At 38.1% G+C, this 27,335-nt stretch overlaps 1 protein-coding gene across 8 annotated transcripts in view; it reads right to left on the minus strand.

The window, feature by feature from the left end:
• LOC113892654 (EGF-like and EMI domain-containing protein 1) overlaps window positions 1-27,335 on the minus strand; it is a 687,432-nt gene that overhangs the window by 88,310 nt on the left and 571,787 nt on the right. For 7 of the 8 annotated variants that reach the window (XR_003511104.1, XM_027541793.1, XM_027541803.1 and 4 more), the window contains 8 exons: window positions 25,195-25,317; window positions 22,998-23,120; window positions 22,443-22,628; window positions 20,481-20,612; window positions 16,060-16,188; window positions 14,530-14,658; window positions 10,220-10,354; window positions 6,500-6,631 (listed from right to left, as the gene is read on the minus strand). Coding sequence is in view for 7 of the 8 variants with exons in the window: in XM_027541793.1 (XP_027397594.1) it covers window positions 6,500-6,631; window positions 10,220-10,354; window positions 14,530-14,658; window positions 16,060-16,188; window positions 20,481-20,612; window positions 22,443-22,628; window positions 22,998-23,120; window positions 25,195-25,317 (1,089 nt within the window). In the remaining variant the exon portion in view is untranslated. The remainder of the gene's footprint in view (window positions 1-6,499; window positions 6,632-10,219; window positions 10,355-14,529; window positions 14,659-16,059; window positions 16,189-20,480; window positions 20,613-22,442; window positions 22,629-22,997; window positions 23,121-25,194; window positions 25,318-27,335) is intronic. The other variant, XM_027541787.1, reaches the window with a different exon arrangement.

The raw sequence follows: 27,335 nt of genomic DNA on the forward strand, positions 1-27,335 counted from the left end.
TGTTATAGCCAGAGGAGACTGGCAGGCTACAGTCCATGGGTCACAAAGAATCAGAAATGTCTGAGCATACACACATACACACACACACATACCTTGATGAAAAAGACATATATAGTGAACACACAAATGGTACTCAACTAGCATAAGCTTGGAGCAATTTATTATCATTGTACAGCATATACCTATAGTTACTATACAGTGTTACTACATATTGGATTATATATTACATAGATATTATATATTGTATATTATCTAGTTAAATCCCTTTTGTTTATAAAAACTAAAAGCCACAGACATTTATTTGCTATTCTAGAATGGCTCTGTTATATTCAGAAGAAATGATTGCATACATTGGAGGTGAGTACAGAAAAGCATAAATCTAAAGTCTTGAGAAGAAGCAAAGAACCACAAAAATCTTCAATGGTGTTTGGTGTTATTAGTCATTAAAACCTTTGAAAAAATCTTCTGAAAAGTTCTTTCAAAAATGGAGCACCAACAAAGCTATGGTGCCTGGCAAAAGCTTTCCTTCTCCTTGCACCACTACTGTTATCTTAAAAGTTCTAGCAATTCAATCTGGTTTATTTAGGCTAGTTACATTTTTTTCAGTTCCATAAACTCTGTTTCTCATGTCTATTTTTGACTTGATGGATTATTTCTATGAAACTTTAATTCCAAACTGCTCTACTGAGTTTCAAGAATGTTCTTTAATTGAATCTAGAAAATTTTTAATGAGCATCCCTTGTAAACCAAGACCTGGGGAATACAAAAAATGAATGATCATTTTAATCATGTATAAACAGACATTTATAATATACTATGATGGGCAATGCTACATAGGGCAATGAAAGGGTTTAGTGGTTTTGTTTGTTTGTTTACACATACTGAAAAATAAAAATCCCTGAAGTATTTTAACAGGCAACAAAAATGAAGGAAGAAAAAATTATTTAGGGGAAAAACAATAAATAACAGCACCATATTTTAAAAGCATATGTGCTTGGGAGAATGACAAATGTATATGGGATACAGGTGAGAATAGGCAAATTATGATGGGCTTAAAACTCTTTATGGAATTTTGTAAGGCATCAGTAATTTGTTGAAGGTTATAAATTTACAAGAGTTTGAATGTTTTTAAAAAGATCTAACTGAGACATTATGGATGTTGATAAAAGCAGGAGAAAGCGCAGCCCCGGGACCCACCACTCTTCAACGTAAAGCTCTTCTATCACTGCACTGTGACTCTCTTCCGTTCCCATAGACGATGGGGAGATGAACGCATTGGTAATGACATGCCCGTCAGCCCTCAGCCACATCCCTATTTTAAAACTGAATTTGCACAATAGCTTTTTGAAAGGCCTGTCACTGCTTTAGTGTTGCCTCTTGTTGCACCTCTCTGTGGGAGCTGACATTTTGCTGATACTTCATCAGGCTGGACCGCCTGCCGAGAAGCAGATTGGTAAAGGATATGCATCTCACTGCTGGGAAGGATGGGAAATGTATTATTTAAATACAATTTATTTTATAGCAACTTTAAAAATCAAATTGAGGATTGCTTCAGAGAGGTTGGAAGTATATTATCGCACCTCACCTCTTTGTGCCTGGTGATGCTTAACACTCAAAACTGTTCTAATAGTTTTTTTTTGTTTTATCTTATTTCACTTTACAAGTGTTCTTTTTTCTATCTTAGATAATTGTCTTTTTTAGGAGATGCTAGCCCTAGTTTAGGGTAGGTATGTTACAGGAAGATGGAAAACAGCTTAGTGATTGTTGGAGGGACCACTTGTTTCCTCATGATCTGAGTTAATATTCCAGTTACGTGAACTGAGAGAAAAAGGATAAGGGGTATGAATTTACACATAAAGCAATGCAATGATTTTTAGTCTATTTTTTGAATCTCAAATCAATTAAGCTAAATAATTAATTTTTATTCCCAAAAAAAAAAGAGTAGCCTGATAGCAAATTTTTGGTTGGTTGAAGCTATTTGTTGGTTAATTTAATTCAACCCAAACGTCAACTTAGTCACCTGCTTAGAAACAGGAAAAATGAACACCTGAAAAGTTACGAATTCTTAATATCAAAACAGAAAGTAAAGATTAAGAAATCATTCAGATTTCTCCAGTGGAGAAGGGATAGGCCACCCACTCCAGCATTCTTGGGCTTCCCTTGTAGCTCAGCTGGTAAAGAATCTGCCTGCAATGCAGGAAACCTGGGTTTCATCCCTGGTTTAGGAAGATCCCCTGGAGAAGGGAAAGGCTACCTACCCACTCCAGTATTCTGGCCTGGAGAATTCCATGGACTATATAGTCCATTGAGTCACAAAGAGTCAGATACCACTGAGCGACTTTGACTTTCACTTTCAGATTTTTAAGTTTTCAGGCTACAATTATTTGCCAGCCACTGGTATACTGGAGCTGTTAATACCAGCTTGGAAAGCCAGTGGTTAATTTGCAACCTATTAAATTTTGGGGAATTTTCTGAGACAGTTGATGTCATATTGGTTGCTTGAAATTGCCTTGGTGGGAATATTACACAGGAAATTGTCAAATGAACCAAAACAGGGTTTTTATATTTCAGAGAATCAGTAGTTAAACATTTATCAATTTGTTTACAGAAGGTTCACAGCTGTGTTTATTAGGGTTTTCATGGCACTTAATGATTTTGACCATCATCACCTCATGATGAATCATCATTTCATGATAGTTGATCATATAATGTTTAAAACTTGTTTGATCATGTGTTTAAAAGTTGTATTTGGAATTGCTATCTCCCTACCTGGGGCTTTCCAGGTGGCGCAGTGATGCCAGTGCAGGAGATGACAGAGATGCAGGTTGATCCATGGTTGAGAAGATCCCTTGGAGTAGGAAATGGCAACCCACAAAAGTATTCTTGCCTAAAAAGTCCCACGGACAGAGGAGTCTGGTAGGCTACAGTCCATGGAGTTGCAAAGAGCTGGACACGACCAAGACCAAGCACACACACATACATACATACACATCCCCTTTCAGTATCTTCTCCCTTATTCTCTTCTCATTTTCTCTTCTTCATAGTGAAGGGGTCTATTTTGTAAACACGCATAAGAAATCATGGCAGAATTTAGAGAAGTAATAACAATGACTAAGGGAAAGGAATATGGGATTTCTGAAAAAAGGGAAGTGAAGTGTCCAGAGGAAACATTTACTACTTTCTTAAAGCATTTTAGTGGTATTGTCAAGTTATGCTCAATATCCAGCTCATCTGAAACAGGAGAAAACAATCTTAAAGAGCAACAAGATCAATTGGACTGAAGAACACACATCTTCACTATATGGGAACAGTTAAGACCACCAGATGATACTTTAAGAATAGACAACTATCTTACGTGTTTAGTGTGTGATTGGTCTGAAGATGATATATTTTCTCCCTTGTAAAGGAGAAAAATAGTTAAGAAGTACATATGGGAAAGGCAGAAATGTAAAAAGGAGAAAAATATTCACTAATAGTCCTTAGAGATGGCCATTGTTAACAACTGCTTTCCTTTCTACTACAATTTCCCACACACATACATGTGTACAGGTTTTTACAAATTTACAAATGCTCTATATATTTATAGAGAAAATACATTAAATGTATTTAATGTACATTTAGTGTCAATTCTCCTGATGTTACACATTCATCCAAAACATGAATCTTAATGGCCTCAGAATAGCCCATTGATGTGTTATAGGATTTGCTTGCTCATTCTTGTTCTGGGTGGCTATGTAGGTTACTTTTATTTTGTACTTTAGTTAGTAGAAATAATACTGGGATAAAGAAAAAGCTGGGATCACTTCTGAGATTATTTGGTAACAGGCCTGATATATGAGACTAAACCTTCCTAGAGATGGTACATTCTCATCAAGGGTATGAGTGTCTATTCAACCATAACCGTCACCAACCCTGATACTGTCTATCAAGAAGAAAGAAAATGTATAGTCTACCACAATCCAGAGAGTTTTCTCACACAGTGAAAGCAACACTTTTAAAAAGGAATTATTTTGCCCAAGTATTTGTATTTATAATTTCTAATAATTTGAATTTATATAAAGCCAATATCTTTAGAACTGCTTTTTTGTCTCTACTACCTCTAAAACATATTACCTTGTATAGTCTACAAGTATTTTTACAGTTCATTATGCAGAATAACTAAGTTTTAAAATTCTGTAAGCACCATTTTCAGAGTATTTATAAAAATATATATGCATTTCTTCAAACATAAACCCCTTTTTAAAATGCCACACACATTTCTTGTGGAGTACATGAAGCATTTTTAATGAGTCCTATGCTTTGGTTTCATTCATTTTCCTAAATATCCTATTAGGATTACTATATAATTTGTGTTTCTATCTGTATGTGTAAAATCAGATAATAGCATATAACATTAAAATTGAACTGGTCTAGAAGTTGGGGGATATTTTTGCCTATCCAAATCAATGTATTATCTTATGTATCAGATTGCCAATAAAGTTAGAATTGTCACCTAAAAATCTCTTGGGACTTTCATAATATATTCTCCTTGGTTTTGAAATCTTCAAATGGAAGATAGTTGTAACATAACTATTAAATAAAGAATGAACAGTTTATCTTTCTCTCTCCTTGTTTCTAAACAGTCTATTTATATCACCTGACAATTGAAACAGATATATCACTATCTGCTTAATAATTATTTCATTAAAATTGAGTTAGGCAAGAGAAAATGTCAACTTCACTTTGGAAATAGCAAGTTACTACCTTTTGAATATGTAAATTATTACCTTTAAGCTTTTTTTAAAGGAAACAAGTAGGCTAGGGATAGCCAACTGCTGCACTAGCAAAATTTATACCTTTTGAAAGGCTGTCAACAGTGCCAGAATGACAGTCCTAAAGTACGAATGATCTAGTTATACCCAGAAAAATCATCAGGCAACAACCTTGTTCTATCACTCTTGCTTGAGGGTTATCCTTGGGGCAGTCATGCATTTTCCCAAATGATCAGATGATTAGCTAAGTGCTAAATACTACCCTACTGTTACACCTTATATTTACATTTAAGTTTCTGCTTTTATTTGCTTGCTGCTTTATAGAAAATTCTAAGCACTAGCAGATAATTCAGATCAATGTTCACATCTCATATTATCATAGACAATCCAAACATTAGACTTCTGCTAACCTTGATCAGAAACATTTGAAATAGTAATGTAAAAATACCATTGTTACCATACAGCCCACAGCTTTTCTCAAGTTTTCAAGTAACTGTTTCATGGTGGATGGAGTAGAGAAGGCAATACAGGCAGGGTTAACAGAGGTTATGCAAGAATTACAAGCAGAAAAGGAGATAGCAAAGTAGTAGTTCTACACACTCTTTGAAGCAGCTTCAGTTTGACTAATCACTTTTTATCTGTCTTTAATCTGTTCCCACTCTGACAAGAATGAGAAATACAGTCTAGCAGATTTTTAAAGTGCCTTTCAGTATAACTTTAAATAGTATGCTATGATAGATGGGTTCCAAATATCTCCTAGCTTGCAGGTCTTTTGCAATGAGATTTTACTACCCCTCTCATCAGGAAGTAGAATCTCTTTCTCCTCCCCTTGAATCTGGCTGTCCTTATGACTTACTTTAACCAACAGAAGGTGGCAGAAGTAACAATGTGTGGCTTCCAAAGGTAGGCTTTTGGAGACATTGTAGTTTCTGCTTTTCCACCTTTGGATGCTCTTCCTTAGATTGCTGTCTTAAGGCTGTGATGCTTTGAGGAAGCCCAAGCTAACCTCCAGCAGTCATGTACGGATATGAACGTTGGACCACAAAGAAGACTGAGGGCTAAATAATAGATGCCTTTGAACTGTGCTGTTGGAGAAGACTCTTGAGAGTCACTTGGACAGCAAGGAGATCAAACTAGTCAATCTTAAAGGGAATCAACACTGAATCCTCAATGGAAGGACTGATGCTGAAGCTGAAGCTCTAGTACTTCGGCCACCTGATGCAAAGAGGTGACTCATTGGAAAAGACCCTAATGCTGGGAAAGACTGAGGGCAGGAGAAGGGGGCAACAGAGGATGAGACAGTTGAATGGCATCACTGACTCAATGGACATGAACTTGGGCAAACTCCAGGAGATAGTGAGGGAGCAGAAGGCCTGGCAGGCTGTAGCCCATGGGCTCGAAAAGAGTCAGACATGATTTAGCAACGGAACAACAACCAAGGTAACCTTGTGGAAATGCTATGTACAGAAAAGGCTGGATATCCCTGATTCCAGCTGATCTACTAGCTAGAAGCAGCCACCAGTGACTGCAGGTGAGACAAGAGGGAGAATCATCTTATCAATCCAAAGAATCAAATTAAAAATTGGTTTTGGCAGGATTTGTTACCAAGTATTGAGGTTTTTTTGTACAACAGATAATTAAAACATACACTCTTACACTGTAGCTCACAGAGCAGTTTTGAAAAAGCATTTATAAAGCTATCAACTTTAATAACTTTGTTGGTCATCTAGTCTAGGTTAATAACTTACATAGGGTACAGGCTTTTCCCATGTAACCAGGAAGACAGTCACAGTTTCCAGTTTCTTTGTTGCACTGACCTCCATTCTCACAGGGTCCACAGAAGAATTGGCATGCTGATCCCCAGAGGCCATCAGGGCAGGCTTGTAAAATAAAACGAGAAAGAAAGAAAGGAGCTATTTATTACCACCTTGTAATAAATCTCAACGTGGTCCCGGATTTCTGCTGTTGCCTAAGTGAGTAGGAAAATGTGTGTGTGTGTGTGTGTGTGTGTGTGTGTGTGTGTGACTGAGCTGCAAAGAAAGAAACATTCAGAGTAGCCCCTAAGGATTTATCACACTTCCAAAATATTCCATGAAGAAATCAACATGAGGCCATATCTTGTCACTTTGGAAACACACATACAGAGGTTGGCTTTTTGCTAAAAATGTGGTTTTTCAGACAGGAACAATGGAAGCAATTTTGATGTATATTTTTGGAGGCAGTTGCACAGAACAAAATCTGAAATGAGATGTAATTTATAAAGGAAGCTTGGAAGGTGTGGTGCTTGGGATTTGTTCCACCTGAACCCTCTTTTCCCAGTCTTTGCTTATTTTCTAAGCCAGAATAATCATTCCAGAGGTTTGTAATTTCTGTATTTTATAAGAGTGTGCAATGTATAAGGGGGAGACAGAGAGACTTGTGCTGCTTTTTTGAATGTTCTTGAACTAGAAAAGGATGGCTAATACTTCAGGGACTACTGAGGGCTCAGTTAGAGATTTCAGTCTCCACTGAAACCACTGGAATTTGAAACCTGGTAGAAAGCATGCTTTTAACACAGGGAAAACAGTGAGACTTTCTTAAACATGTGATAATTATAGAAAGCTACATAAAACCAAATTTGGCTGTGAAGTATCTTCGAGTCTTGGGCAGAGCTTCTGAATAACAGAATTATTAATTATTTTAGGGTCATACCATTCTTAGCTATTATCTATTGATCACTTCTTCTGTGCCAAGCATTTTACATAAATTAGCTGACATTTTCATAAAAATCCCTATATGACATAGCAACTTTATCTCCACTTACATAAGAAACTAAGACTTGGAGAGGTTAAGTGACTTATTCTGGGTCACGGTTAATGAGTAGCAAAGTCAGTACTGGAATCCAGAACTGGTTTGTGAAATTGGTGCTCTCAGTCACTACACCCAACTTCCGTGATGATACTACTGGTACTCAGCACTTTTCATGTCAGTTAACCGGCTCTTAGGGTTCCATCAGTGTTCAAAATTTCAAGTTCATCAATATGGAACTAGTCCAAGAAAAATTGGTCCTTTTAACGGTGACACAAAGGCAGAACAGGCCTCTTTAGAGAGACTCAAGAGACTTCTGGGCCAGAGTCCTCCATAGTCAAGTCTGTCCGCACCTGGGGTCCAAAATACCCCAGGCTACAAACTAATCAATGCAAGGCAAAGATGTTAGTTGTTTTTTTCCCTCCCTCTCTCTCTTTTTTGCTATTTCACAGATTAGTGTAGAAACCAGCTCTACTGCTCTTAAAAGTCATCACTGATGGGCTAAATAAGGCCTGGTGCTGATTATGGAGAGCACTGTTCATTAGTGCCATTGAAACAATTTGCAGTCTTTAATTAAGTATTCATCTGCAATCTAGACACAGGTCTGGAGTCAAGATTTTTAAAGATATGCTTGGCTCTAGGAGCACTTGGGCTACTTCACTCTTTGAAAAAAGAGAAAGAAGAACAACAGGCCTGATTTTCATCATGAACAACACTTGGAGAGCTTTTCTTGCCTTGATTTTAGCTGCCAATCATGGTGATCCTGTTCACCCGCTCCAGTCTGAGTCATAATTTCATTTTGTGGTTAGACAAAAATATCAGAATTGGACAAAGTTATCTGATTAAAAAATAATATGTTTTCCTGAGACTATGGTGACCTCTCTATTTTGCTGATTTACATATACTTTCAACTCATTTTCCTTCACAGTGGGAATCTCAAAAGCATTTTCCAATATAGTGTATTCAGCAGTTGCTTTGAGAAAATGTTATCAGAATAAATCAAATTTACCCAGGTGTGTATATATGATATTATCTCCCATGTGTTGACTTCTAGGGCACAACTTCTCTAGTAGGGAAATGAATGAGGGGCTGACTCTAGGCTTAAAATCAGTTGAAGCAGAAGGAGGTTTAGATATTGGAATGGGACCCACTCTCATACCATGTTCAATGCATTTGTATAATGTCAGCCTTCTGTTCCCTCAAGTTCTCTTCCTCATTACCTAGACAGTCACAATCCAGCTACATAAAAAAGCCCTCATCTCTACAAAATCTTGGTGAACATTGCTGTTTACATACTCTAGTTCCACAACCGGGTCCACAGCCACAGGTCAACCTGGAAGACCCCAATTCCCTTTCAGTCAGCTTGGACAAACCCTGCAGACCCTGTGAAGAAGATAATGTAAGGGTAATGTGTAATATACAAGAGTCAAGGACAACCTTCTACCCCAGGCCCAGCCTCTGTAAGTGGACCCAATAGAATGATGGTTTCCATTCAAATCTATTATCTCCTTCTGATTTTAAACGAGATTGCTTTGGATCACTTCACAGGCAAAAAGTTCACTTGCCATTAATTGTGATAACTGTACTTATATGTTCAGACCTGATATGTGTGAAAAGGAAATAAATACTGTGATAATTTCCCCTAGATAAAAGAGTAAGAACTGCTTAATTCATAATGTATAATAACAAGAGAAAAAGAATAAAAATTATTGAATCACACATATATTTATTTAAGAAAATATAGTAATTATTGAGTAACCTCTATATGTCCTGATTGTTTTAATAGTCTGGCGATACTTTGGTAAAAAGTAAATAAATAACTACCCTTCCCTTGTTGGGACTCAGCTTCTAGCAGCAACTGTGCAGGCGATAAACATTAGACATAATAATAATTAGAAAATATGGTATGTTAGATGATGGTAAGCACTTTGGAAAAATATAGATGTTCAAAGAGACTTGCAGGTTGCAATTTTGAGTAGCATGGTAATGACAAGATTCACTAAAAAGGTAACACAATCCATTTTGAGAAAATGAGAGAGCCATGCAGATGCCTTAGGAGAAGCATTCCGTGAGTCCACAATCCAGAGAAAGCCGTTACTAACATCTTGGAATACCTTTTTCCAAATTTTATATGCACCTACACGTATGTATCTATACACGTTACTTATCATTGGAATTATGCTGCACACAAACTTTTGTATTTATAGATTTATAAATAAATTATTTACAGAGATTTCAGAGAGGAGCACACTAATAATCATGTTTAAAATTTTCAAAATGTTTCTATGGTTTCCATTGCATTTGTTTGAACAGTCCAGCTTTAGATGTAAAGAAAATTATTCTTTCACTCTCAAAGCTAGCAGCCCTTACTTGATTAATTCAGCTCTAACAAGTGATTGGCCAGCTCTCATCTTCTTAGGATAAGATTCTCTGCAATGTGATCTTTCTTCCCTTGCTCAAGCCAGCAAGGGGACAGCTAACATCACAGGCTAAGAAGACAAGGTTAAATGGCTTTATTGCCCCCGTCTCAGATTCCTCACCTGCAAATAGGGGATTGATAAAGTTTACTGATTTCCCAAGGACCTGTGTGGGGTGGAGTAACTAATTAATGATCAGCTGGTGCTAAACCAAAGCTGAGCATTGTTATTAGAGAAGAAAGAAAATTTATCATCAGATTGTACCTCTCTGGCATCTGTTGCCTTGGTAACCAGATTTGCAGGTGCAACTGCCATTTCTGGCACTGCATTCCAGGGTGTTCTCCTCCACACACTGACATTCTGAAGAGCAGCCAGCTCCGTAGGCCCCCTTGGGACAGTCTGCAAGCAGATTGAGGCAAAGCGGTCACCTGAAAACCATGCTTTGTTTCTTTTACATTGTGAGTGCACAGGCATGTAGTTCTGTGGGGCCTGATTATGGGAAAAACAAGGGGATCATCCTGGCTGCCAAAAAAATAGGGAAACAAATGTCTTTCAAATCAAGCAATTCATTTGCTTTTTGGCAACTGGATGTGAACAGTGAAGCCTGAACTACTTAAAAGGCTTTGGTGCTTCTGGGAGAGAAATTGCTTCTCAATGTACTCCATCGGTGCCTGTAGTTTATATTCTCCAAAGGCTGCTAATGCCTGCCAGGCCCCATATCCATCATGTCGCAGTTTGGCAATGATAGACAAGCATTGATGGGAAGGCTCGCCATTGTTTTCATTCCCTTTCATTATATGGTAATCTGCAATAATTCTACATCATGTAGATGACCCAAAACCTTCATCCTGACAGCACCATTATCTTGGCCACATCTTTGGCAAATGGTGCTTGCCTTTCCTTCATCATTTTCCCCATGCTGTTGAGTTTTAGGGATGCTAGTCAGCACAGGAATTCTAAATTGAGAAAGTCCCACCTTTGCATTCAGGAAAACACACTGTTATCTTCGTTATCTTTTTGAGGAGTTTTAGTGCTTCAATTTCCTTTCCAAAATATAACTGACAATTTTTTTTTCTCCCACATTACAGGAGTCTAAAGGACTGAAATAAAAGATCTTTCAAGTGCCCTCCAGGCTCAAATTGTATTATATACATGCATAGGCTTTGCTGTGGAAAACTGCTTGGTGAGGACAAAATAAACCACTTGACTTTCTGATAGATGGGAATTATGAGCATCTGCTAATGTGTGCTATTATTAGCAGAGGTAATCTGAAGTGGTGGTTACAATCCACCATGGAGGGTGGTCTTTGCCTCAGTTACCAGGGACAGACAGAGTTACCCCTTAACGCAGAACAAAATTATCAACAGGGCCCCTTTGCACTGTTCATAGTGTCCTCTTTGGACGATACCTCCTCATCCTTCCTGCGTCTTCTGTGTTGAGTTTTTTTCCTAGACCCACCAACCCCCAGCAGCTTTCAGAGCTATTGTCTTCCTTGATGTGGGCTTCTTGCTCACTCTCCAGCACTAATTTTCCTAGATTAGTTTCCAGGCCCTACTCTTTCTGGTTTACCTTATAGAACAGGGGTTCAGTGGACAACTTATACCATGGAATACTTAACTGTGACAATTGAGTATATTAAGAACATAGCACTAGGGAGGGAAAAAATGGAAAAAGTGGAAGAAGAAATCTTTTGTTGGTAATCTAGCATTTTCTCAGGGTTTGCCATGCATTGAAACATGTCCTCCAAAAATACACGTTTAAGTACTTCCCTCTAGTACCTCAGAATGTGACCTCATTTGGAAATTATGTCTTTGCTGATGTAATTAGTTAAGGTGAGGTCATATTTGAAATTGTGCTGCTGCTGACATAATTCATTAAGATGAGGTCATACTGATGTGGGCTGGACTTACAGCCTTATATGACTACTGTCCTTATAAATAGGAGAAATTTGGACAAGAGGCGAAAATGCCATGCGAATACTGGAGTTCTGCTGTCACAAGTCAGGGAAGTACAGGAAGCTAGGGGAGAGCAGCCTGGTGCTGTTCCTCCCCTGGTGCCTGCAGAGGAATGTGGCCTGCCAGCGCCTTGATCCCAGACTTCCAGCCTCCAGAACTATGAGGCAATTAATTTTTGTTGTTTAAACCACTTAATTTGTGGTACTTCACTGTAACAGGACTAGAAAACTAATATAGGGTTGCAAATTCAAGCCTCTTAGGGCCAAGCAAATGGCATTAATAAATGAAGCCTCAAGTCTGAGCAATGAGTCCTGAAGACCTGGAATGTGTATGTTTTTTTCTAAAGAGGATCACATTCCAATTGCTAACCACCATTGCCACCACCACCATCTGCTTTTTAAATTTTTGAGCAGATGAGTTATGATTTGAATGTTTTTCACCAAAATATCTGATATTAGCTTATGAAAAATGTAAGAATTATTACTTTAAAATGTGATGTATCCTCTAACCTTGGAACAATAACAGAAATGATGCTATCTTTTTTCTAGGTTTGTTCTAGGAGGAATCCAGTGCTTTGTGATACATCGTCAGCACCTGCATTGTTCTCATTTACCCATGTCTTCTCTCCTGTTCTCTGTTCCTCGTCCATACCTTTTCTCATGTTGTTGCTGTTCACTGCTATCATGTCCGACTCTTGTGACCTCATGGACTGTAGCATACCAGGCTCCTCTGTCCTCCACTATCTCCCGGAGTTTGCTCAAATTCATATCCATTGAGTCAGTGATGCTATTTAACCATCCCATCCTCTGCTGCCCTCTTCTCCTCTTGTTCTCAATCTTTCCCAGCATCATGGTCTTTTCCAATGAGTCGGCTCTTCCCATTGGGTGGCCAAAGTATTGGAGCTTCAGACCCAGGCTTGTTTTTCTATGAAGCCTTCACTGGCTCTCTTATTGGAGAATTCACTGCTTATTCTGTTTTTAAGGGGCATGCCTTTTCTAAAATAGATAAGGTCCATGGACATTCAACTAAAAATACAATGTAAGACTCTAAAAGGTCTCTGATATTTTAAATAGGTCACAGTATTACTGAGGTTCACTCAGGAAGGATTTTCAAAGGTGGGACTATGGAATAGGTGGAAGGGTGAGGTGCAGACTGTTTCAGGTTCACAGGGACTTGCACAGTTTCAAGGTGGGATGTGAAGGTGGGCACCCAGAGCTGTCCCAGTAGGAGATAGCTTAGAAGTTACTGATAAGCTGAAACACGTATTGGTGATGGTGTTTTCTTCCATCTTTGACAGTATGTGATTGCTGGTCACAAATGCAAAATGAATAGCATGATTTAGACATTTTAGGGATTTTTTTTTTTTTGCACTAGAACTCAGTGTATTGGACTTTTGATGTTTAATTTTCATAAAATGTGGAATGTCCACTTAAATGAACTATTAACATCTCCCTCTCAATATTAAGGTAAACACTAACTAGGAAAAAGACTTCAGAATATTTTTTTTCACTCATCAAAATATAGATTCTATAATGTAAGGAGGCTAAATAAAGACTAAAACAAAAATTGTGATATGTATATAATATGATTGTATAAAATACGCTATGCTTTTTACTTTCTTCCTTTATCTAATGTAAAAAAAGAAGAGATGTGCTGCTCACCATTTTGTTCCACAAGTGGTAAGTCTTAACCCATTGAAGTTGCTTATGAACAGTAAACTCTGAGAAATTCAGGATGAAAAAACAGGATGCGGCACTCTGTGCTTTGGATAAACACGCCCTTAGATGGGTAGATGCATATCTCAGGAAGAATTTCAAAGAGCCAGATTCTTTTATCAAAATGTGTTTTATATATATATATATATGTATATGTATATATACAGTCAGACATGACTTAGCAACTGAGCAACAATATACATTTTTTAGTAGAGTCTTATTTTTTTTTAATTACCTTAAAATATTTACAGAGAGATGGATTTACATAACTTGGTGATAACACTAAAAATGTCAGGGTATTTCATATTATTGCACTTCCTCTTTAATAATATATAAGGCATTTTACTTTACATAAATGAATAATAATGTAAAATATCACACAACAGGTGTGGTGCCAATTAAGTCAACCCTAAAATTAGATGAGATGAGTATGGGCAGGTAGTGTGTGCATGTTCACTCAGCACTTGTCATGTCAGATTCTTTGTGACCCAATGGACTGTAGTCCACCAGGTTCCTTTGTCCATGGGATTCTCCAGGCAAGAACACTGGAGTGGATTGCCATGCCCTCCTCCAGGGGACCTTCCCAACTCGGGGATGGAACTCGTGTCTCCTGCATCTCCTGCATTGATGGTAGATTCTTTACCCACCGAGCCACCTGGCAAGCTCAAGGAAGGATACAAATATATATAAATAAACTGGCTTCTCCCTTACCTCCTTGGAGCAGTTTCCTCAGAACTAACTGAGTGGCTGTCTTCTGGGCTCTAGTCTTCAGCAAGACCTTGATTAAAACATAAGCTCAAAACTCTGATGTTGGATGTTTCTTTAAGTTGACACTAAATATTTTCAGTAATTTTCTGAGCTTTCTGGCTTCACACACAGAGAAAATTTAGTGCCTTAGACTTACTCAAATGACAAAACCTCCCATAGCGCCCTGGCTCACACAAACAGGCTCCATATACACTGTGGCAATGGCCATTGTTGGCACAGTTACATTTCCTTTTGCAATTCTTCCCAAAGAATCCTTTTGGGCATCCTGGAGGGTAGAAAGACAAACAAAGTGAATATTTGCCCACATGCAAACCTCACTAGAGCTATTGTTATGTAAGATTAGGAGACTGCAAAAGGTAAAATGTTTCTAATCTGATTAATCAAGAGACTAGAGATTTTTAAAAAACTACCCCTATGATTTTACATCATTTGCCCCAAATTCTGCAATGACTTGTCATTGCTGTCAGGTTAAAAACTCCAAGTGTAACAAGAAATGAGCCCCTGTGCTGGCTGACCTTATGTTGCGTTAGTATCTCCCTGACTTTGGCTCTATCAGCAGATCCCTCTCAGGCACCCCTAAATCACCTCATTCTTTCTCACTTCAGAGTCAGGTCACACATGGCCCCCTGAATCTGCTGTGCTCTTCCTTCTCTCTTGCCCTGCTTCATGTTTCCTCATTTTGTACACTTCTGCTTAAGGGTCACTTCTCTACAAGTCATTCCCTGGCTCACACAGTCTGCATGGCCCTCATGGTTCAACCCCCAAGCACACATTAAGATTTAACTTGAAGTACCTACCAACATGTGTAACCTGTGTCTGCTTTGAACAAGACTGTGAGTTCCATGACGAAGGACCGGGGTCTGTTTCATTTTTGTTTTCTCAACACATCATAAAGCCTGGCACAGTGTCTTGCAACACTTAAAACATATATTTTGAATAAATGAATAAAAATTGGGGGATGAATAACTAGGGTGTGAGCATGAGCCTTCCTGCACCTCTCAGAGAGCAAACTAAACTTGGGTTTTCTCTCTCCCCAGTTCTACAATCTGTGAGAATCTAATAAACTCTCCATGATTTCTGGCAATCCCTGAAGACTTACATCTTCATGACTCTCTGCCTTCAGCTCCTGGGATTGTACAAGCAGTTTCTTTTTTTGTGTTTTATCAGCCCATGTAGAAAATGTGGTCTCTTGATTGGTTTCTATGAAAAATCCACACACAGCACTCATTGGATGGGTATTTCGTAAGTTTTTCATGCATCATTTCTCCTCTCTCTCTCCTCTCCTTTCCTTTTCTGGTTTTTATCTCACATCCTCCCTGATTTGTCCAAAGAGCTTCATTTTCTTCTTTCTTTTAGTATGCAGAGCAAATCAATTCACCCAAGCCCCTGTGTGCAAACCTGTACACACAAACTCAACATTTTGCTCATTGTGATCCTGCCTGGATCACAGCTGGAGATTTAAGTACCACTTATTTTGTTCTCTTACGCATTTATCAGTCAAAGCAATTGTGTGCTTATGTGTATGTATGTATGTATATATACATACACAGCCCTTTATATCTTCAGAAAAGCCCACCTTGAAAAATACAGACTCAGCTTTTATTCTATTTCTTATTAGAAACCTCAAGAACTTAAAGAGTTGTCTCACAAGACCAAACATTCCTACCGTCTCCACAGGTTTTCCCATGAACCCCTGGGGGGCACTTGCATCGCCCAGTCAGAGGGTCACAGGTGCCTCCATTCTGACAGTCACAGATGTCATCATACTGTCTCACACTGGTCTCTGGGGAACGAGCTATGAAGAAAACAGTGAAGGTGAACATGCAGTGTAACACATTCATTGTGACACAAATAGAGAAAAACGATTGCCTATTAGAATTGATTCTCAGTAATTAAAGTCTCTGTAACTTGCAGACCCAGGAAGAGTCTCTGGCCTGTTCATCATTCCTGGGGGAATTACTGGTACAGGTAGTTAAAATGATGCTGACTAAAGAACTGCTAACAAGGTTTACATGCAAAATTTACCTTGCTCCTTAAACTTTTACCCTCACATTTTTGGAAGTACATAAACATTTTTGTTGTACAGATGTCACTAACCCTAGTGAGAAACAAACTGCACCTTCCACTTTGAAAAATAGGAAGAAAATGTAGGAACAAAGAGCCATGTGTTTTAAACCAGAAATGAATGTAGCTATCTTGAGGATTCCAAGGTATTCTGCACTGTCAAAGACTGACAAAGACAAGCAATTGTTTTCTTTGGTTTGCTGTTTTGGGGGGAAGTGCTTAGTATTCCATTAAAAATAAATACAGTGTGGAAAATGTCTATGATTTTAAGCTTGAGTAAATACAGCTGTTGAGATCATTTCAGTAGCCATTTAAATTGACATTTTATCATCATTGGCTAAATACTAAAAACTACATTTTTATTACCTCTTCTATCTACCCCCTCTGCACCATTCTAGATGCTAATATGGAAACATGATTTCTAATTCACTTTTTTCTTTGCTTTCAAGCCTGTGGTTACTATGACAAGGAAAGGAACAGGAAAGGGAAAAAAGGGAGCAATAAAGAAGTAAACTGGCAACAAACATGGTTGAGACCTGCATTACTAATTTACATGTAGTAACTCTTTGAATTTTTATAGCAACTATAGACTACACATTTTAAATATATATATATATTATATATATATATAATATATATATGCTGCTAAGTCGCTTCAGGTGTGTCCAACTCTGTGCGACCCCATAGATGGCAGCCCACTAGGCTCCTCTGTCCCTGGGATTCTCCAGGCAAGAACACTGGAGTGGGTTGCCATTTCCTTCTCCAATGCATGAAAGTGAAAAGCGAAAGTGAAGTCGCTCAGTCGTGCCCGACTCTTAGCGACCCCATGGACTGCAGCCTACCAGGCTTCTCCGTCCATGGGGTTTTCCAGGCAAGAGTACTGGAGTGGGGTGCCATTGCCTTCTCCATATATATATACCTGGAAAATGAAGCTAAGGAAGTTTAAGTAGCTTGAACAGTATCGGGGTTACAGCGAGGCATCTACATCAGCACACCAACACTATCACCTACTGCTGCTGCTGCTGCTGCTGCTGCTAAGTCGCTTCAGTTGTGTTTGACTCTGTGCGACCCCATAGACGGCAGCCCACCAGGCTCCTCTGTCCATGGGATTCTCCAGGCAAGAACACTGGAGTGGGTTGCCATTTCCTCCTCCAATGCATGAAAGTGAAAAGTCAAAGTGAAGTCGCTCAGTCGTGTCCTACTCTTAGCGACCCCACGGACTGCAGCCTACCAGGCTCCTCCGTCCATGGGATTTTTCAGGCAAGAGTACTGGAGATCACCTATTACTCTCCCACAAAAAGAATACGGTATCACAGAGTATGTGCATGTATGTGAGTTCTCAGTCATGTCTAACTCTTTGCGACCCCAGAGCTAGGCTCCTCTCTCCATGGAATTTTTCAGGCAAGAATACTGGAGTGGGTTGCCCTTTCCTAATCCAGGGGATCATGGATTTGCTAAATACTTCATTAACATCAAACAGAGCATTTATCTAGAGAAGAAAATTTGTAACCAAACATGTCCCAAACCATAGCTGGATGATTTGGAAAAAGATATGAATCTTCCCTCCCATATAATACATAGCCCATTCATTTGTCATATGAAAATACTTTAGTCTTCTCTTTCTACTGGAAAGACCCCTCTTTAATAACAAATGAGATAGTCAATATGAAATCTCTTTAAAAGAAATGGAGTCCTAAAGTGTGCTGTTAAAATTAATATGTAGTAATTTTTTAGCTGTTTCCTTTGTAACTACTTGCTGAAATTCCTAAAATATCCAAGTAGATGTTTTCATTATAGACCAATAAAGATACTGGGTTATAAGATCTAACCAATGGGAAAACTAACTTTCCAGATCCCTGAAGAATTTTTTTTTATGTTTCTTGCTGCATAAGAAGAGCTGGTACTCTTAGAAATACTAGTGATGAATGATTGGTCATTTCCATTTTTACAGTTTATAGGGATTTTTAAGAAAATATCCTCACTCTCCCTTTTTGTTAAAAAGATTTAGCGATCATACTTTTTTCTTCCAGTTTGGATTGCTCTGTTTTAATTTTTATAGGAAAAAAAATTGAAAGAGACAGAGACGAAATGCAAAGAAGATATAAATTTCTGCTTTCAGGGCCAGACTGCCCTTTATAGGACCATGTAAACACTTAAAGAATCTTAAGTTTTTCCAAAGCCAAAGAAGGGGTTGTGTTATTTTCATTTTATCAGGAAGTTCATTTTCAACATTTGCATATTAATTTTGTGTCAGACATATTTTATTCTCATGGATTTGCAATAGATTTCTACTTTTATTTCTCATGCTAACATGTTATGGATCAAGGGTGTGGAAGACACATATTTACCAACAAAATTTACAGTAAAGGATATAAACATTTACTTCCTAATAGTCATGCAACAAGATTGATTTGTGTTTGTGCTTAGTCCCTCAGTGGTATCCAACTCTTTTCAATCTTATAAACTGTATGTAGCCTGCCAGTCTCTGTCCATGGGATTTCCCAGGCAAGAATATTGGAGTGGGTTGCCATTCCTTTCTCCAGGGGATCTTCCCAACTCAGGGATCAAATCCGTGTCTCCTAAAGTGGCAGGCAGATTCTTCACCCCTGAGCCACCTGGGAAGCCCAAAATTAATTTGATCCATTTTATATAGTTGACTATATCAAGTGGCCATCAACATAGTTGGATGTCTCAATACAAAGCTTCACTCATTCATGCACTGGAGCCTCCAATTTGGAAACACGTAAATAAGCTCCCAGACTAGCAAGGGAAATAGAACAGGAGCATAGCTAACTTGAATCTGATGGAGACAGACAGACAGATAGATAAAGAGAAGGAGAGAGAGAAGCTTTAAATCCACTGGAAATATAAATGGCTGTTAGACTAGGGCCATCAGATAAAGCTTCATGCCATAAATGGCAATAGACAAAGATGGCAGTTTAGCAAAAGGCACAAAGCTGAAAAGTACAAAGAATTAAGTAGTGAGTAGTTTAGTTTGCTGGAAATAATAAGCTGGTCAGAGCTGTGGATAAAAAGAGAGAAGGATTTATGAGGGCCTGATAATAGATGGTTGTCAGTGACTAGATTAGAAGCGTAAGCTTTATGTATCAGGAAATGGGACACTTCTGAAGCTGTTTGGGCAGCAGGGAGACAAGATCAGAGTGATGCTTGAGGAAAGTCCTCAGCAGTCTAACTGAAACCACTTCAGTATGTTATAATCCAGGTTTTGCTTCTTTTATATTTCATAATAGAAACAATATTTGTGCTCTTTCTTCCCATATTCAGGGGCTTCAAAAGAAAAATCTGTTCACACCATCTTCCAAGCCATTCACAAACAAAACTCTTTTATTAAAAAATTTATAAGAGAAATTTAAAAAGAAAAAGGAAATAAAGGTAGTCAATATATTTGAGTTTTATTACTTGGCAGTTTTAGTACCTGCAAATATACCTTCATTTAAAATATAAAGGAAAACATTTATTGGAGGTATTATTGTACAAATCATTGACATTTTCTCATGAGAGGCTTATATAAAAATCTTAAAATTGTCATTGCCTCTACTTACATAAGTTTTAAAGAAAAAGATAAGAAAACACAAACAAAAAAAGGCAACAGTTAAGCAGTTCCATTAATTATACTTCATAACACAAATCATTTTACTTTTTTTTCTTCACAGGGAGTAGCTTGCCAGTGCCTAATGATTTATTTAAATGGAGGGTTTTATAGGCCGAGGATATTAGGATCCTTTATTAACTTTCATGTTCAATGGATAAACAAGAGACAGCACATCAAGTTTCCCAGGGAACACAAAATTTCCCATTTTAATCACATGTTCAGTTTGAAACCTCAGTGCTTCACAGACATTCTTTGTGCACAACAAATAAATTGGTTTCCCATCCCTATCAACCGTTAATCTTGTTAAAACATTTTGGGGAGAACACAAGGAAAGAACTCATCACCAGTAGTTCACCAGCAGTAAAAGGAGAATTCATCACCCCCCACCCATGCTCCAAAGTATTACTTACTTTCATTACAAAGAATGCCTCCCCAGCCATCGAGACAAGAACACCCACTCTTTCCTTCCTGGCATCGGCCTCCATTCATGCAGTCCTCACAGCTCAAACTGCATTCGTGTCCAAAGGTGTTATCTAAACAAACTGGAATGCGATACAGTTTTAGTGAACCCTACATGTACTACCTACATCACTGAAAATGAAGATGAAACCCTTTACTTCCCCCAACAAATAAACATGCTCCTTGAGCACGTTTTCTAAAGAGTCCATAAGAAGATAATGGCAAAGAGATACCTTTTAAAACAGAGCTTGGAATGTAATCCCTAAAAAATATTTAGGATCTTTAAGAAAGTAAAAAAAGAAAAGAAAAGAAATTACCATTGATTTCTGAACACAGAAATAATATTCCCAGCACTTTAGTTTGTGTGTGTGTGTTTCTTCTAGGCTTTTTTATACTTTTTTTTCCCCTAAGTAAGCCTTTTTACTGAGATTTAATATACAGGTAAAGAAATGCACAAAACTCAAATGTACCCTTCAGAATTTTTCCCCACATTGTCAACAACCTCATGTAAAAGCCCCCAGATGAAGATAAAGATTATTACCAGCATCACAAAAAATCAAAGGTGATTTGATGACTCTTAATCATTAGCCTTACAAATTAAGCACCATTCTGATTTATACTGCCATGGAATATTTACCGTTATTTTTGAACTTTATATGAATAGAATCGTAAAGTATGTACTCTTTGGTATCAAGCTTCTTTCATTCAATATAATGTTTATGAAACTCAGCCATGTGTGGGTTCACTACTTTTTAAGTTTTGCCCATTTCATGATGGGGTCTTTCAGATGTCCCAGTTGAAAGCCTGTCATGTTTAGCGAGGCTTCTCCACCTTGGCAGATTCTGAATTTCAGTCTACCTCCTAACACCACAAAACTGCTGGTAACTGTGCTAAGCTCCTCACCCTCTCAGCAGCTATCTATAGATTTCCCGGCTTCTCTGTCAGCACTGCCCATCCATTAGCAGATGGCTCAAGGAGAAATGTAGCACAGACTGTCCATCTTACTTGTCTGAATGTCTCTTCTCTCTAGACCTTGGCCCTTCAAGTCCTAACTGCCCGGATAGCCTTGAACTATTTCAGTTGTGACTTTGAGTAGCCAAAGTATCAGAAGCTTGATTAAGAAACATTAAAGAATTTCTATCTTTATGTAGATGCAATTACTGATGTTATGTTTGACCATCACATATAAACAAATCTTCATTTTACTGATAGCATTCTGAGGCAATCATTAAGTTTGATGCTCTTAAAATACGAGGAATACAGGAAGAACAAAAAGAGCAGCTCTGTCTTACAAAGAAAAGAAAAAGCAGCAGCAGACTGGCTGCAAACTGTTACTTTTGAAAGAAGTTATGCTAATTTATTTTGATCAGAAGTGATTTGATGCTTGAGTTCTGTTGAGTGGATATATAAGAAAAACTGTGCACATTTGTAAAGATATTTTTTCTTGGTCCATTTGAGCATATTGAACCATTGGTTCTCTGCATTTTAAAATTTAAAAAGGATCTAGATTTTCAGGCTATTTAAAGTAAATTTTAACTATACAAAAATGACTTCTAGTTGAGTTTAAACTGTTAGAACTAAAAGACCCCAATCCTTGTCTCCACGATGCTAATTCAAATATATTTTTCAACTCCATTTCACTGTATCAAATTTCCATCACCCTGCACCCCCTTGTCAATGCATACATACATAGCAACCCTTTATTGGCAAAAGGAAGATGGATAACAGATGATGAATTTGATAGGGAGCTGTGAAGAAGTAATTTTGGTCCCATGTCTCTTGTCAATATCACGTTAAAACGCTTTTATTTGGCATTAAATATTGATAACAAAATTGTCTATAAAAGAAATTCTGTGAATTATCTAAAAATAGAGGGAAGAGGTGATTATAATGAAACATGTTCATTTACCCACCAACATTGTGCAAATCAGTCAGTTCTCCTGGAATATCGTGTCCCTGTTCCTTATGGTCTTCATCTTCATGGGAGAGAGGCAGAGAGGTGGCCACATAATGAAGCAGTTGAGGTGGGCTCTTGAATAGGAGAGCCGGAAACTTGACAATGTCTAATTCTTCTTCTTCCTCTAGTTCATCATCTAAAGCTAAGACCACACAGAGAAATGCCTGGATTCCACATGCTGGTTAAAAGAAGGAAAAACTGAGCGAGGGTTGATGAGAGAAATGAGAAGAGTTTGAACTAGATAGCCAAGGCAGGGGGCAGCTGAAAGGTAAAAGTCTTTGAGAAGACCATTTCAAACAGTCTATTGTAAATGAAGGTGAGACACAGCAAGCACAGAGTGGAAACTGCCATGGGGAGAACAAAAGGGGAAAAGAAAAGATCTTAGTCTGTGAAGCGAGAAAGGGGAGGACAGGTTGAGTTAAAGAATATATGGTCTCTGCGCTCCTGAAGAACAAGACAAGGGCTGAAGTCATTTCGAAGAGATTTGATAGGATTCTTCACAGAGACTTACAGATGCAAGTTTTCCCATCACTTCCAATTCTGTAGCCTTCCTCACAAGAACACTCATAGGTTCCAACAGAATTGATACACAGCTGGTCACAGATGATACTGACATCCAGACACTCATCCACATCTAGGAAAATTGAAACAATATCTGCTCTTCAGTGTTGAGATAAAATAGACATTATGAACTCATGGGCATATTTGTCACCTTTATTAACTAATAATAATGTATTGCTATACAGAAAGTGTGTGTGTCTGTGTGTGCTGTGTGCTCAGATGTGTCTGACTCTTTGTGACCTCATGAGCTGTAGCCCTCCAGGCTCCTCTGTCTGTGGGATTTCCCAGGCAAGAATACTGGAGTGGGTTGCCATTTCCTACTCCAGGGGATCTCCCCGACCCCAAATTCTTCCTCAAGAATATCCTGCCAATTATTTTCCTTTTACTCATTTCCAAGTTTACCATCATTTATCTATATGCATAGACAATGTCTTTCTGAGATCTCGTTCATAAGATTTTGATGAAGAATTTAAAACGTACATAGTCTCAAGCTGTGTATCATTTAGCAGAATGTTCATTCACTCTTGAATTATTCAACATCTATGGCAAAGCATTTATTCAATGCATAATTTTGTACATGATTTGTGGAGAATTTTAGAGATGGAAGAATCCTAGGTTTTGATCTCATACCACTTACTGGTGTTAAATTCACATCCGAGCCCAGGCTTTGGTCAGTGTGTTCATGATTCTAAAAGGTCATTTACAAAACTGAGTTTCTAGGCTGGCCTCAGATTGTGGATACCTTTTCCATTTGGATGTGTGTACCCAAGTATGTATATTCTCGCCATATAATCATCTCTTGGCTCACTCTGTTTAATAGCAGATGGTACATGAAATTCAATTTTTTTTTTGGCCCTGTTAATTGGATGGGAGGTGTAAGTAGTAATATGTTCTACTGTATTTAGAATATATAGATATCATAGTTGTATGTTCTTTGTTGTTATCGACACTGCAAGGCTGGGGAGTTTGGCATCTAAGTGAAGAAACACACCTAGCATCCTTAACAGAATTTAAGAATTTGCTTCTTTAATCCAAGGAACACTATTTCCTCTGAGGCATTAAAGTCTTCTTATGTAATTTGAATGTTATTGAAATAGATAACAATATTCTCATCTTTGATTTCAAGAAAAATATGGTTCAAAATAATGGTAATAATGACCACAAATAAAAATTTAAAGATTATATATTTAGGGTAAACTTGGTAAAGTAATTTTTAGCAATGACTTATATAAGCCCTTCACAAAAATGTGAATTTACTAAGCTAAAACTCCTCTATGATAGGGGCCTCCCTGGTGGTTCAGACAGTAAAAAATTTGCCTGCAATGCTGGAGACTTGGGTTCAGTGCCAGGGTCACGAAGATTCCCTGGAGAAGGGAGTGGCAACCTACTCCAGTATTCCTGCCTGGAAAATTCCATGGACAGAGGAGCCTGGTGCGCTACATACATGGGGTTGCAAAGAGTCAGGTAGGACTGAGTGACTAACACTTTCACTTCACTTTCACTTTCACAATATTATAAAAATATATGTCAGCTAGAAATCCTCTAAAGGGTAAGCAACAAATCAGTTAGAAAATTATAGAATGACTCATCTTGAAGCTTGCATTAGCTAGATTAACATCAGATATATAAAGGAATCTGATACTATGGCTCAAGAAACGGCAATCCTTTTGCTGCTGCTGTCTAATTAAAATAACTTTCAATAATCAACTCGGTTTCCTGTCATGATTACCTTAAGTGACTCCTGTAGCATTACGCTATGGCTTGCTGGAATCTCTCACTTGCCTATGTATATTAAGTTAGGTACAAGGGATTATGGACCAATGAATATAATAATAATACTAATAGCTACTTTTAGTTGAGTGATTTCTTGATGTCAATCACAGTAGCAGGCCCTTTACATTGATTACATTTCTTAATTTATCCAGTAATCCCATAATTGTCTTCACTTTACTGATGAGGATTTGAGGCTCAGCGCACTGAGTGTCACCCACGTTCATACAATAGTAAGTGGCTGGACCACAGAGAGATCCAAGTTTCTTTAAGGTGAAAACCTTCTCTTTCTCACCCTAACTCTCTGCCTCAGATATTCCTCCTCCGTTGATTGCCCCGTCACAGCAGGGATTTCATGTTAGAGCTCAGGAATTTACCATCACATCCACAACCATCAGAACTGATCTGAAAGCCTTCCTGACAACTGCATTCATAGCCTCCTGAATAGTTGATGCAGAACTGGGCACAGCAGGCTTCTCCACTGTCACATTCATCAAGGTCTAAAGGGGAGAAAAGACATTTTTGTTATTTAAGAGATATGAATTTAATTCACCTATAGAGATGCTGATAAGCCCCACTTCTAAATTAAAACCATTTTACTAATTATTTTCTATTTCTCAGGCTACGGAGTACAGACACTGAATAAACGATAACACGAATGAGGCTTGCATTTGGGTTAATGTTTCTGACATGCTTCTCCTATGCCTAGTATTTATTTGAAAAGCATGTAAATAATCTCCAAATTCATTTATAAGCACAGGGAAAGAGCTCTCTGCTATTTTTCCCGTTTAAACAGCAATCTGGCTGAATAAACAGAGAACCTGAAGAACAACAATTTAAAAAAAGAAAAAAAACAGCTTGAGAAGCAGAGCTAAAATATTCCATTGAGTGAACATTTAACAGCTACAAAAAGGAGGCAGTCTTAGGCCCCTATGTGTGTGTTCTAAGAGCTTTGGATGAAAGAATGCTCCCAAGGAAAAGAATTCACAGGACTGGGAAGACAAGTGGTTAAAGGCAATTCAGAGACAGCACAGACAAGCATCTTAAACATTATGTATTAAATTACAGAATATTTCAGGGCATTTGCTTGAACTTTTTGATGCTACATTGATGGGGATGAGTTTTTACTATAATTGGTGACACTATTACCCTGGATGGAGAAGGCAGTGGGACCCCACTCCAGTACTCTTGCCTGGAAAATCCCATGGGTGGAGGAGCCTGGTGGGCTGCAATCCGAGGGGTTGCAAAGAGTCGGACACGACTGAGTGACTTCACTTTCACTTTTCACTTCATGCATTGGAGAAGGAAATGGCAACCCACTCCAGCGTTCTTGCCTGGAGAATCCCAGGGACGGGGGAGCCTGGTGGGCTGCCGTCTATGGGGTTGCACAGAGTCGGACACGACTGAAGTGACTTAGCATTACCCTGGAATGTCCTATCAGATAGACAGTTTTCTAAATTATGATCTTTAAGTCTCCTTCGGCACTGTCATTCTAGAATTCTACAATCTGTAATGTATCTTCCTTTATTTGCCCTAAGGAAAATAAAAATTAATCAGAATAGATCAAACTGAAACCTTTCAGCAAAGGGTAATGTATTTATTCTAAGTTTTGAGATAGTCATTTGTAATATATTTGGCTAAGGGGTAGAACAGACTCATCGCCCACTGCTAGCTAGACATCTGGAAATTGTGTGGTCAGGGTTTTTGGCTATAGGCCTTCAATTCTACCCGCTTTGTTGAGCTGTTAAGTTGGGTGGCCTGCAAGTGCTGAGCTTACAAAAATCCCTTTGCTCCATAACTACGTGAACAGCCAATATATAAAAGATCAGTGTCTCAATTAACCTTGGAAAGGGAACCAATGTAAGAAAAGGCAGACAAGAGAAAGGAAAGAAAATGCAATCAATTAACCATCGTTAGGGGTCACCATAAAATATCTAAATGAAGGTCATTTGGACACAAAACATTCTTTTTCCTGCAAAATGTCACAAGCAGTGCTACTCATAAAATTCTAGCTGATATTTTTTTCCCTTTCTTACATTAAAACTTCCTTGTCTTTTGGATTACATAGCATGGATATAGAAGGCAAAAAACTTAAAACTTCAGTTTTTATCTAAAACATTGCTTTTAAAATCTTTTTTATTTTTTTAATTAGAGGATAATTACTTTACAATATTGGGTGGTTTTTGCCATACATCAACCTGAATTTGCATTAGGTATACATATGTCCCCTCCTTCTTGAACTCCTCTCCCACCTCCCTCCCCACCCTATCCCTTTAGCTTATCAAAGATCATGGACTTTGGGTTCCCTGTTTCATAAACTGGGAATTCATAAACTGAATTCCCATTGGCTATTTTACATATGGAAATGTATTAATGTATATGTTTCAATGCTATTCTCTCAAATATTCCCAGCCTCTCCTTCCCCCACTGTGTTCAAAAATCTGTTCTTTATCTCTGTGTCTCCTTTGCTGTAATGCATGTAGGAACATCATACCGTCTTTCTAGATTCCATATATAT

The sequence above is a fragment of the Bos indicus x Bos taurus genome, chromosome 1 (genome assembly GCF_003369695.1).
Source record: "Bos indicus x Bos taurus breed Angus x Brahman F1 hybrid chromosome 1, Bos_hybrid_MaternalHap_v2.0, whole genome shotgun sequence".
Lineage (NCBI taxonomy): Eukaryota > Metazoa > Chordata > Mammalia > Artiodactyla > Bovidae > Bos > Bos indicus x Bos taurus.